This window comes from Astatotilapia calliptera, chromosome 15 (genome assembly GCF_964374335.1).
Source record: "Astatotilapia calliptera chromosome 15, fAstCal68.1, whole genome shotgun sequence".
Lineage (NCBI taxonomy): Eukaryota > Metazoa > Chordata > Actinopteri > Cichliformes > Cichlidae > Astatotilapia > Astatotilapia calliptera.
In genome coordinates this window covers 2,411,427-2,424,550 of record NC_137436.1, presented here as the reverse complement: position 1 = coordinate 2,424,550, position 13,124 = coordinate 2,411,427, and the positions used below count along the sequence as shown (strand labels likewise).

Sequence of the window (13,124 nt, the reverse complement as noted above, 5' to 3'; positions counted from 1 at the left end):
CCCAACTTTGCAAGGAATTGCAATACTCTTTTTTTCCCTCCATCATCTTGTTTCAGTGATGGGAGTGACACATTGCACCAGTTTGAGAAGGATAAATGACTGCCTGTTGACTCCTGATCTATTCCAAATGTCGCTTCATCTGACGATATAAAAGGGATCAAGGGGTATGGAGCAGGCAGGGGATGCGACCGTGGAGGAGAAGCAACAGACCCACATACATAACCTCAGCACGGGGTGGAGACAGCAGCATGGGCAGAATCAAAAGCATGCTTGTGATGTGTTCGTTTGAACTCCAGCTGAGACTTCTTTAGTCTTTGGAGTAAGACGACCCGAGAAATGCACCGTCTTTCTTTTTTGAACCACCTGTGACTCGCACACACCTTCAACTGTAAGCTGAGCTGGACCCTCTCCCTCTCTTTACAGTCCAGAGCCCTCTTCAGTTCTTCGACTTCACCACGGACCGAGGCTTTGCACAGCTGAACACGCAGTTCTGCCACTTCCTTTTCCAGGTCTGAGCGATCTATTGACACATGCACACCACTATCAGCAGACGTACATCCAGAGTGCTGTTACTGCACGGTGGAAACAAAATATAAAAAAAGTGGAACAAAAATGACAATCAACAGGTAAGCTACAGCATCGGGTTTTTGGGTTTATTTTTTAAGGGAAATGTAATAAGATTCACTCTCAGTTTATTTTCAGAATTCTTTTGCAAACTGTCCTTCAGCAACAGCTGGTCCCCCCAGGTGCCACACGGCGTGGTCCCACTGCTCCTAGAGCTCACAATGGGTATAATGCCGTGGATGATATTCTCTACATGGGCCACTAAAGTTAAAGACTTGGTCACTTTGGTCACCGACCAAACATCTGGCGAACAGAATACAAAAGTAGTGAAAAGTTCTGCGACTCATGAAGGATTCTCCACAACTTAAGTACTGATTTGTAGAAGCACGCTATGAGGATTTAATGAAGTTATTATGAACTAAGAAATAATCTTTCACTCAACCTAATACTAAACAGCACAAACCCTTACATAACCTAACCTTCTAGAAAACGTGAGACACTTAAAGAATCTCTCATTTTGGAGCTTTCACTGCCTTTAAAGACACTTTGATGTCCTAAAATCAATGTTGCAAAAAAAACAGACGCACAGAGTTGGATTTTCAATATTTTTCTCAAATATACACTCAATTTTTTCTCCTTTCATGGTAATAAATCTTTGATATTCTGTGTAGTTCAAACCAATTCTCAGTCCTCTCACCAACATTTAAGTTTTCCTTTCACCATCTTGTTTCTTGCTGGCACTGAAGCCTTTTTACTTCGCTCTGCATTAACCAATCAAACCTTCAAGACAGAAACACAAAAACACGACACGAGGATAACGGGGGATGTAAGATAAGCTTCTAACTTTATTTTTATTCTTGAACTCAACTAGAGTAGTTTTACACTTTGCATGATTTACTGTTAAATATAAAAAATACTGTTCTTAATCTTTTATTGGGCTGCCTCTGTGTCCATCCTCTCTATGAAACACACAGTTTTAAGCCCCAGTCAAACACGCCTACAGACTGGTCTGCAACCACCTCGCAACCTCTGGTCATGAGAGAAAAATGTGTATTCCTGCTTGCAAATTGTTCCTGGAGGTTGGTGGCAGCTTGTGTGAGTGGTGCTACAGCACCACTCACGCAGCTCTAGAGACGGGTCAGTGACTCCCTGGTAACCACCAGTTGCTAGGGAGAAGTGCATATTTCCTGCACAGTTGGCAAGAGGTTGCACGAGATTGCAAAAAATGTCATGTTAGAATGGTTGCACCAAAAACGTCCTGGAGACTTGTCTGCAAACACTCAGAAACTTCTTTCAAAGGAGTGGAACTGAAAAGTGCAACGCAAATTGTGAAAGCAATCACAAAAACGTGCAGCGCCCTCTTTGCACAACAACTGATTTCCCCTGGCAACAGCCTGCAACCCCTTTCCAGACATTCAGGGAGTACACAGTTGTTGATAGTGATAGGACCCTGCTCCTGTGGTCACTGACCGCCCTCTAGGCCTGTGTGACTGAGGCTTTAGCTCCTCTTTCTTCTGATTCGCAGCCCCCCCTAAAAACAACAGCAGAGCCATCATGAGTAAAAAAAGCCTAGTTAAGTATAGATCGACTGGAAGCCCAAGATTTTGGCTGGTAGAGATGAGCTACACACAATGATGTTATTATTTGAAAATGTTTAAAACGAGCATCCACGTGACAGATAAATCATCCCACGATTTAAAAATTTCAGTATATCTTGTGAACACATTGTGAATGAATGTAAGTCCACACTCAAGTTTTCACAGTGAGCAGGCTGCATTTTTTGTTTTGCTCTGTTGTCTTGCGTCACCTTCTCTGCGTTTCATTTCTGCTGCTCACTTGTAACTGTGCTGTTTTGCTGTGTTTTACTGAACACCCCGAGTATTGAGCAAAAGAAGGAAACAGAGCTGTCGGTGTTTCATTTCACAACTCTGTACATTTAAAACCCGAAAGTTGTCATCCTAAAAAACAAAATCTTAGCATCCATTTCCACTGGCACAGCAATCTTTAAAACCATCCATTTAACTTGCATCCATACACTCTCTTCTCCCCTGACAACCGAATACCTGGCCCTTGCAGCCCACCTCTTCCACCATCCTTGTCAGCATAGCTGCCATGTGGCTGAGCACTGGGCCGAGAAGTCTCCAGCCGTGCCCTCTCATGCCCCGTCTTCTCCTCCCTTGTCCTTTGCAGCTCGCAGCGCATGTCCTCCACCTGGGGATCATCAGCCGTGTAAGAAAACGCAGAAAAAAGACATCCGACTGTCTGACAGCAGGCAGAACAACACTGAAGATTTCCAAAAAGTCTCTTCTCATCTTACTGTTTTGTCTCATGAGCTTTACTGGTTTACATACAATCAGGCAGAGGACAAACAAACCTGTTGAACGAGGGACTCTCTGCTATCTTCTGACTGTTCCAGCAGTCTTCTGGCTCTCTCTAGTTCCTGCCCCATCTGAGGACAGCGAAGCAAAAACAATTTACATGAACAGGTGTTTCAGAATTTGAACAGTATCAGGGTTTAATCCAGAAACTTACAGCAGAACGAAACAAAAATCATCAAAACAAATTCAATGTTTTAAACTTAACTTTCCTTGCCTGGAAAATAATAGACATACCTGTTCAACAAAAATTCCCAAATAAGAAGAAAATGAACAATCTGTCAAATAAGTACAAATCATAGCCTTCACATTTTGAGCCACAATTAAGTTTTCTATATCAGTAAATAAAAAGTAAACATTATAATTTGTATTACTGCAATTATGAAAACCGTAACATTAAATAGAAAGTTTCAATGTCATTTTCAGCTACAATGCAATAATAAAGTCTCTGCATGCCTTATTTAAAACGATCGTTGAAGCAGTACGGCAAAAACTGAAACCAAGATTCTCGAAGGCGTTTAGATCATCCCAAATTTTCTCTAATGCAAAAACGCTCCTTTAACACTCAGTTTCTTTACCTTGAATTTCTCCCTGTCTGCTTTGAGCAGCCTGGCTGCCATCTTCTCCGCTCTTTCACTGGCTCCAATTTGGCATCTCCCTAAAGTCTAAAACACACAAACAAAATTCCATGCAGGAAACACCGTGTATTATTGTGAGACACTATAAAGATGACACATGAGAAGTGCTATTGCATCACAGTATCCCCTGCCCTCCCCCCATCATCATCGCCTTTTTCTTGGAACGAGATACTGGCACCATGGTGGATTTGTACAAGAGCTTAGATCCCACTCCATCCCACTCACTCTAAGCGGGCTGTGGTGATGAATTACCGGCTGCTAGCAATAACATCTACCCAAGTGACTCATCATCTATTTGATTCACATCACAGCGGGCCCATCGGTGGGGAATAAATGTGCCCTCTGCTCTCCCTCCTCTCCTGCTCTTTAGTAGTGAAAGAGATTATTTTCCTCTTCATTTCCTCATGCTTGTTTATTTACCCTTAATTTTTGGGCAAATGCATTATTTCCCATCGCCCTGGGCCCCGCTGGTGTCCCATTAGGGCACGACAGAGGAGAGGGATGCAAATGAATTGGTAGCTACCATCACTACACAGCGTGTTGAAAAACTCTTGCTCACACAGGTTATCAGTCTGGATACACAGCGCCCCTCTGTGGTTCACCGGTAAAATACAACAGACGTGACATTGGGAGAAGATACAGATGAACCAAGAAATATCATTAAGCGGCATTATGCTGATGATCTATAATGTGGAGGGTTTGTGTGGTTAAATGTAAAGTAGCAATAGAAATGAGTAATAACACAAGATAATGCGCATCAAGCTACATCACTAAAGTGCACCTAATGACAGCGCTTTCACAGCCACTTGTGCTTTTAGACAAATCACGTCTTGACAACGATCGTGATTGGCATTAAATATAAGAAAGCATCAATTTCTTGCTTAGCAACCATCTGCACTATAACAACGCAATTACTTAGTGTGTTTTATAGTCTCATAAAGCAGAACGAGCTTTAAGAACCTTATAGAATCTGTTATTGAAGGTACAGTAAGCATGAAAGCCACTAGAAACCTCGATGTTTCCCTGCTCTGTAACTGTATTTGTGAGGGAGAATAACCATCCTTGTATCTAAACCTGTAGAAGCTCACTAATCCCACCAAGTATGCTTATTTTGACTTCCCACAAATTCTGAACAGACAACCTGTTTTTGTTTCTACGGTCCACTATACTTTCACTGTAATATCTCTGTACCACAGATGGCAGCGTTATTATGTTGGGAAAGTCCCAGTGTAACAAAAGACTGCCTGAAAGCCCCGCGCTGTTTTGTGGAAGGTGCTACTGACATGCTTTCATCAGCCAAATTTCTGCATATGTGACAAAGAAGGACTAAAGAGAGATTTGAACGTGTAACCTTTCCAACTGATCTCAAAGACTATTTTGGTTAAAGGTGAAACTGCTGATGAGCCCGTCTGTACATAATAAATCTGATTGTCCAGTAAACCTCAAAACATCTATTATATTTTCATTGAGTGTTCACTCTTCTGATGAATTTGAGCTTGTTTTCTTTATGCTGCGCAGCAAAACAAACTCTTCTTTATTTGCGCCTAAAATGCCATCCAAACTTTTCTAAAGCAGTTTCCCATTCACAGACTTTACCTGGGTAAGCTGCTGAGGTGTATTATTGGTAATCCAAACACATTTGGCACACACTCCTTTCAGCACTTTTGTATCAGTCTTAAATGGCCTGTATTTATATAGCGCTTTACTAGTCCCTAAGGACCCCAAAGCGCTTCACATATCCAGTCATCCACCCATTCACACACACATTCACACACTGGTGATGGCAGCTACATTGTAGCCACAGCCACCCTGGGGCGCACTGACAGAGGTCTTAGACAGTCTTAGACAAAAACACCAGCGATTTAACACTGGACAATCCCCTCGCTCTTATTTGGTAAAGAAAGTAGGTCCTTTGCTCCGACCCTTTCCATCTCTTGTTCGCCTGCTGGCTGGCTCGGGGCCAGGTTGTGCTTGTTGCTGTCCTCCATATTAATGCAAATGCTTCCCCAAAACATGGAGCAGAATGATCGCTGTCGTTATCCCTTCTAAACTGCAATGATTGATGAAAAGCTGGACTGAGAAGCAGCTCATTGTGTTTATTATTATTCATTTATTTTCCACAAGTGTTTGTCCAATTAGATATCTGCCAGAGAAACGTATTATTTTGGTAATAATTCCATTCTGAAAGTGTGTGCGCCTCATTTCATGACACACATCTGTGGGAAACACGGACCAACACATTCTTATGCAACGGCAGAAGGAACACGAATAAATATATAATCACATTTGCACGAGGCTTGTATTACAACAGGAACTCTATGTTGCTGTATAATCTATTGTAGAATTTGCATTTTTAAAATCTTGGATGAATTATAGATATATTTGTGATTAAGATCAACTTTGCTGATCACCAGGTAACACGGATGCCAGTCATAACTTTAATATTCACTTGGCGCTTTTAAGTGTTGTCTCTAATAAATGAATGTGGTCATTAGTTATAGTTAAATCGTTCCACTGAATTCATGTGCCTCCATCTTGCCCCTAGCGATAAGAGCCAGGTGTGGGAGGTGAGTGGCGAGGAGGAGTGTCACCTCCTGCGGCTCGTCAGACGCGGCCGCCCGCTGCTCCGGCCTCCTCTCTCCGTCCGTGCTCCTCTGTTCGCCGTGCATCTCTCTCTCCAGCTCCTGCAGACGCCGCTCCACACGAGACGACACCTACAGACGGCGAGAGAGAGAATGAGCGCTCCTCGGGTCACGCGAACATTTGCGCCGGCGCAGGAATGGCATCAGCGTGCGATAGATGAGAAAACAGGAAATTAAAAGTGCGGATGATAAAAATATCTTTCATAACTGACTGAGTGTATTACATTCGCGTTGCAGCGCCTCCCTGCCTAATCAGGAAGCATCATATCCACCTGTAAAAAGCTTTATCTTGTCACGCCCACAGACAGGATGAGATAAAAAATATTAAACATATTGGGCGTCATGTGGGGCTGTGTATTTGTCACAGTACTGATGGTGCAGTAACAAGCTGTGTGCCTGGAAATTAAAGGGAAATATTTGCTAAAGTTGGAGCACTATGAGCCTACTTTAAAAAAAAAAAGAGGAAGCCATTTGTCTTTTGCCATTTTCTATTCCAGAAACTCCAGCTATTTGCATATTCCATGCTTTATACAGCAGCTTTCATCCATCAAAATTTGTGATGCGATGGCCTTAAATTCTGGATGCCTCCGCTTTTCTTTACACATTCACAGAGCCAGAAAGCACACTTGAAGTACTGGCAATGAAATACACAGCCACAACTCACTGAGTCCTGTCTCAGGGAAGCTGTCATGTGCTCTGTGAGGCTTTCCATCGCCCGCCTGGTGTCAATATCAGCCCTACAAAAGAAGGGAAAAAACAAAAACAGACAAATCAAGCTGGCTGAAAATATTTACACTGCAAAACACTGGAAATACTATTCCAGGACCCATAAATGCATTATTTGACAGCACTAAAAAATAATTATGCAGCTTCGGATGCTGAAATACGACGCTGGATCAATTTGCTCTGGTCAGCGGCGCTGGGTAGGAGTGATTTTTAATAACTTCAAAATGTCAAATTCTAATCCGTTTTGACTGCGCGGCGCCGTCTCTTTAAGTTCCCTGTGACACTTTTATCACCTTTTCATTAAGGAGACTTCACAGAGATGGAAACCGTGCTTCTGTTTGCAAACCCCAAGCAAAAAACTTTTTTTATGTTCGGTGCATATGAAAAGTAAAAGATCAATATTCCAACACTGTCTTCCCAGAGCCGAGAACTTAAACTGATGACTCTGTGGGCAGAAGTGAAGAAGAAGAGACTATAAAAGCCTGCTTGCATTCATTGTGGCTTACCAAAACAGTGCGACATACATAGTAATGCTCTTGGAAACGTATCACTCTTCAATTTAATAAACTGTAAGAGAGCCGTCTGCTGTTACTAAGCCACATTTGTTTTTCAAAAAACAACCTATTGTAATGAGCGTTTTTTTCAGAGGTCAATGCAGTCAGACTGAATACAAATGAGAATAATCGTATTTAGTGTGTCTGAACGACTCTGCAGCTTTTCTAATTTGGCAAAGAGAAACTAGCACCAGTGCTGCTCTGGCTAACGGTTTAATTATGCTACTTGACAACAACAAACCATTATTGGAGATTTGGCCATAAAATGACTTTTGCAGTAACATAAAAACAATAGCTGTCAAATTCAATTGTGAATGTGTTGTGTGAGAAGGTATGAGCTTTTATGTTCAGACTTCAGATACCGGTTCCTCCGGAGGATTTCTCTATCCAGGTCATCAGACAGTCTCTGCTGGTCACAACGCAGATCCCTCATGGACTGGTGCAGGGTATGAATCTGTGTGAGACAGCCACAAACCCACGCTGAATACAAAACGCGAGACACGAGCAGGGCACGGCTGAGCGGCGCTCCACATCGCTGCATCGTGAAAACACACTACAGATATCTGAAAGGGAAAAACTAACACAAATGAAAACCCATGTGAATAAAATGATGTTGATGGAAAATGCTGCAGTGAGCGCACTCTCGCTGACAGGGGCTAGAAACACAGCATATTTCTCCCATACTGGCGACTCTTCATTGGCTGCCAGTGAATTTAAAATCCTTCTCTACACATACAAGATCTTAATAATCAGGCCCCATCTTATATTAAGTACCTCATATCACCATGTTAGAAGAGGTCATGTGGAACCAGTTTGGATTCAGGACACAGACACCGTCTCTACTTTTAAGATTAGGCTTAAAACTTTCCTTTCTGATGAAGCATGTACAGTTGTTAGTGCGGGATCAGGTGACCCTGAGCCCTCCTAGACTGCTGGGTGTTTCCCATGATGCACTCAGTATTTCTTTGTCACTCATGTCTCTGCATTTCATCATTAGTCATTATTAATCTCTGGCTCTGCCCAGTACTGTTTCCTTTATCCCGTTTTCCCCTCAACCCCCAGAAGGTTGCGGCAGATGGCCGCCCCTCCCTGCTCGTCCAGTCCCACCAGAGATTTCTTCCTGTTAACAGGGAGTTTTTCCTTCCCACTGCCAAGTGTTTGCTCATAGGGGACTGTGCTATAGTTCGGGTTTTCTCTCTATTATTCTACAATCCTTACCTTACAATATAAAGTGCCTTGAGCTAACTGTTGTTGTTATTTGGTGCTATAAAAAGACTTAAATTCAACTGAACTGACACATTAGGCCAAAGGTGGCGTAATAAATGTCTTATTTACAGGTGATTGCTGCTGTCCAGTGAAAACATGCAACCACACAGATGCCATATTGGTTCAGAGAGCTGTGCCTCCTGACAATGAAAGTTTCAGGAGGCATTTTGGTTTGTTACAAATACTAGAACTATATTTATTATACAGGATGCAGAGGTAAGTTTACACCATAATCCTCATCTTATATGAACAGTAGCTCAGGTGATAGACCAGTAAGGTGAGCGGTTACTGGATTATCATAACTATCCATCTCTCTATCCATCCTCTTAACCGCTTATCAAGTTCAGCAGATAACCTATTGTTATGTATCAAATGAAAGAGGTTTATTCAAATAGGAGATGATAAATCAGCATATCACCTGATGCTTTCTTTCATTCAAAAAATTAAATAGCAGCAAAAAAGTCTGTCAGGAAAACGTCAGTAGCCACAGTCAGAATCCCTGACCAAGACGGCAGCAGCAGAGACACATCCACAGAACCCGATACTGCACTTATGGGTTGTAATTGAACAGCCAATTTTGCTTAGGAGGTTTCTAATTAAGTTAAATGACCCAGAAGTATTGTTTTGGCAGTCACAGTAAGAGCTGCACAAATTCTACAAAAACTGAATAAAAGTGCTTCAAAGCTTCCTTTACCTCCATCAGCAGAGGATACATTACACCATTCTTTAGGAAAGTAGGAGGTCATTCCCATAATCTATAGCGACTGAAAATGATCAACAAATCTGACAAGATAGCACAGCTCATGTATTAAACATGACATCCATGTCCACAACCTGATCCTATGTTTTTAATTTTTATCACACAGCAACAACCACAGTTTAACTCTTACACGACTACAATAAAATTGGCTTCTTGTTGAGCTTTTGCATTGTTAGAAGAACGCAGATTTATAAAAACTTTCTAATTTCAGATTATGAGCTGTATTAACTGATCAAAGTGCCTTTAAGTTCCACTGTTGTTCAGCTGGTAAGAACATGCTGAGGTGGAGTAAGTTGTGCATTTTCTAATCTATGTTGTGGATGTTGTACTTTTCAATACAGCAGACATCCGCTGTGACACTGTAAAGGAGTCTAGCGTACACTATCCTCCTCTTTACTTATCAAGTCTCCTTCACACCTTTCCTTGACCCCATGACATTTTCCACTGTGGCCAGTGAAAAGTAACTTTTTTGGACTATACAACATACTCTATGTGGATCTACCCAATATGCCCTCTAGTGGCAATATGCTGAACGTGAATGAAGCACTAGCTGGTCTGTTGTTCCTTACACCGTCTCCTTCCAGGCTTGTTTCCTTGAAGCGAACATTGGCAGATTGAGACCTCCTCCTCCTTCCTGGAGGGCTCGTGTAATCCTTAAGTGGAGAAGTGGGGTAGAAACGCTGGCCTTCTGAAATCACAAGCATACATTTTATCAGAGGTTTGCTTTGCAAACTAACAAACAATATAAACATATAGCAGGAAGTAGAACACTTTCATACTCTGAAAAAGACTTACTAAACAAAACTCGATCACTGGTTCTACTGGTCATTTTTTTCATACCTGATCCTGAGGAAGCTTCCAGGTCGCTGGTATGCAGGGTGGAGGCTGAGGAGCTCCGAACCCCGTTGGATCGCCTCTGTGTCTGCAGCTGGCTGATTGACTCCTCTAGGTTCTCCCTAAGCTGATGCATGAAAAAGTATAAATGACTTAGAAGGAGGCAGAGAGACGTTTTTGTTGTTGTTTTTAAGCATAAATGGGAGTGTCGTATTTGGGGCCCTTTCTTAACATACTTAGAGAGAATGGATTTGACCTCACTGTCAGCATCTGATGATCCATCTCTAACCAGCCATCTCTGACTGCTTAGTGTTGCTACCAAAGGCCCCATGCAGCTGTGTATGATAAATGGGTTCAACTGGCAAACTGACCCCTAAGAAGTCACTCCCCATTTTTCTATTTTTCTGGGGGCTTTTCCTTCTTTTCCATACAGTTTGTCCTTGTTGATTGCCTTATGTATACTGATGTATAATGCTGTCAGCAGAAACTGATCTAATAAACATATAGTTGGCAAAAAATTGGGAGTGTCATTCACTTAAAAAAACCTGAATAAAAAGGCATAAATTAGTGGGTGAAACTGCTAGAATTAAGATGTGCTTTATTTATCACAAACTTTGGGAAATTCTTGTATTATAGTAGCCTTAACATAAAACATACAGCAAAACAGCTTAAATAAAAGACAACAAAACAAACTAAATAAGGAAAAAAAGGACATCGATCATCAAATTCTAAATAAATAATTTTAAAAAATGAAACTAACTTCAAGTGTAAACTCAAGAAAAAAACCTAAATGGCTCTATAACGTAAAATAGCTAAATAAAGCAGAATAAAACAGCCTTAACATATGTAGTACAGCAATAAAATAAAATAGAAGACATCTAAGAGAACAGGCATCTCACCAGTGCCATGGCTTCAGCCTGGTCGTCTGTGTGCTCCCTGTACTGACCCAGCATCTTGTCTACTTTGGTCAAGTTCCTGCTGGTGTCCTGCCATTAAGACACTTCCAGTTAAAGACTGCTGAAATGTGTTAAGGATTCAAAACAGGCTATGGATACAGAGCTATCCATCCATCCATTCATTTTATTATATATACAGGTGCTTTCATTAGCCGGAAACCACAGGTGGAAAAAAGCACATGAAAGACAAAAGGATGTCTCTGACACCAGTGGTTATTTTTTCATTCCCAAACTATGAATGTTAATTATGAATTTATACCAACACTAAATCTTTTGTGGCAAGTTTGACTGGTATCCATTTATTACTCATGTAAATAGGGAATACATGCCATTTAAGCAGGTTAATTCTCCAAAGAAGAGACACAAAAACAGGAGCACTCTGAATCAGACAAACACAAGGAAGAGCATCACTGCATTATGCTGCCTTCTCACACAGCAATTGATTTTTCTTTTCTTTTACATAATAACAATTGAACCATAAACTGATGGAAAACCCTACATTTAAAAAGTGTATAAACATCATTTAAATGCAGTAACTAAAGAGTCTGATACTGAAAATTTGCCGAAAAAAGGCCAACAGACCATTGTTCAGTGTGTTCCCAGCCCATGATGAGATGAAACTTATACCTAAGTGATTTGTTATCTCCCAACACCTGACTTGGTCGTATGGTTGGGGACAAACACAGGTGAATGCTTGCAGGTGGACCCTGAACAGATCCACATAGCATGTCTTTTGACGCAAACCTGCGCAAAGTACCTGTAAGGTGTTTGCAAGAGTGCTGATTTTCTCGGAGATGTCTACGGTTCGCCCGTCGATTTCTCTCCCGTTGCCTCTCGCCCTGTCCCGGCCAGGTCTGCGGTGGGCTTCGCGCCGCCGTGACCGGTGGTCCGGGGTCCTGTCGTATGAGTCAGAGTCGCTGGATATATCCATACTTTGAGACGAGGAGCGGACACCGTAAACGGCTGACTTCGCAAAGTATGGCGCAGCACTACTTTCATCAGCGGAAAACGCTGTTAAGTGCACCGTTAATCAGATTAAGAACGAAAATGGGATGCCTATGAACTTTTTTCTTTTCTTTTTTACAATTGATAACTCTGTCACAACACATGGGAGCCGTGTCACCATTGTTTTGACCACACATAAGGAAACAGATATCTGTCAAGGAAACCACGAGAACCAAGGGTATCCTGGCATTGTTGTGGGCGATGCTCCTCCTGGCTAGCAACAAGTGGAAACTCCTGTAAACGTTAGCCAGCTAGCTAACTAAACGTTAGCCAATGAATTTAACCTTGCGATAAGACTACAAAACAAAAACTACAAAGCAGAATCACATGGAATACAAGCGACCGTTAGATGCTAATTAAAGAGAAGAGGTTGAATTCACGCTATGCGGAAGACAGCCATCAGAAGAACAACCCTCAGCTTCTCCGCGCTGTGGCAAGTTGAACTAGCCGCGTCTGAGCAGCAAAACAAACGGACCAGAGCAACTCTGAGGAACGCTGGGAAGTGTAGGCTGCCCATCATGGAGCAGTGTGGGAATTGATTATTTGAGAACTACATTGTCCAAAGGTGTGTTTTTTGCGCCAGTACTGCCGCCCTCGAGGATAGAAAAGGGGAAAAAAGAAAATTTTGTCCATGTGCATACTGAAAACCACAAGGTGGTATTAAAAAAAGAATTGTGTTAAAAACGTATACATTATACTTTAAGTTGTATTAAAATAATAATAGTAATAATAATAATAATAAATAGCATTATTATTATTATTATTATTATTATTATTATTATTATTATTATTATTATTATTATG

At 41.6% G+C, this 13,124-nt stretch overlaps 1 protein-coding gene across 8 annotated transcripts in view; it reads right to left on the bottom strand.

Annotated features, from left to right (window-relative positions):
* The window catches only part of cep128 (centrosomal protein 128), a 78,934-nt gene that overhangs the window by 33,052 nt on the left and 32,758 nt on the right, over positions 1-13,124 (bottom strand). The window contains exons 1-11 of one of the 8 annotated variants that reach the window (XM_026142367.2): positions 12,073-13,035; positions 11,259-11,345; positions 10,366-10,486; positions 10,095-10,213; positions 7,853-7,953; positions 6,884-6,956; positions 6,169-6,291; positions 3,518-3,604; positions 2,939-3,013; positions 2,628-2,775; positions 381-520 (exon numbers count right to left, since the gene is read on the bottom strand). In XM_026142367.2, the coding sequence (XP_025998152.2) occupies positions 381-520; positions 2,628-2,775; positions 2,939-3,013; positions 3,518-3,604; positions 6,169-6,291; positions 6,884-6,956; positions 7,853-7,953; positions 10,095-10,213; positions 10,366-10,486; positions 11,259-11,345; positions 12,073-12,246 (1,248 nt within the window). In that variant the 5' untranslated portion in view covers positions 12,247-13,035. Of the gene's footprint in view, positions 1-380; positions 521-2,627; positions 2,776-2,938; positions 3,014-3,517; positions 3,605-6,168; positions 6,292-6,883; positions 6,957-7,852; positions 7,954-10,094; positions 10,214-10,365; positions 10,487-11,258; positions 11,346-12,072; positions 13,036-13,124 lie in introns of those variants that run through there. The other 7 variants (XM_080289973.1, XM_026142366.2, XM_026142361.2 and 4 more) reach the window with 7 other exon arrangements.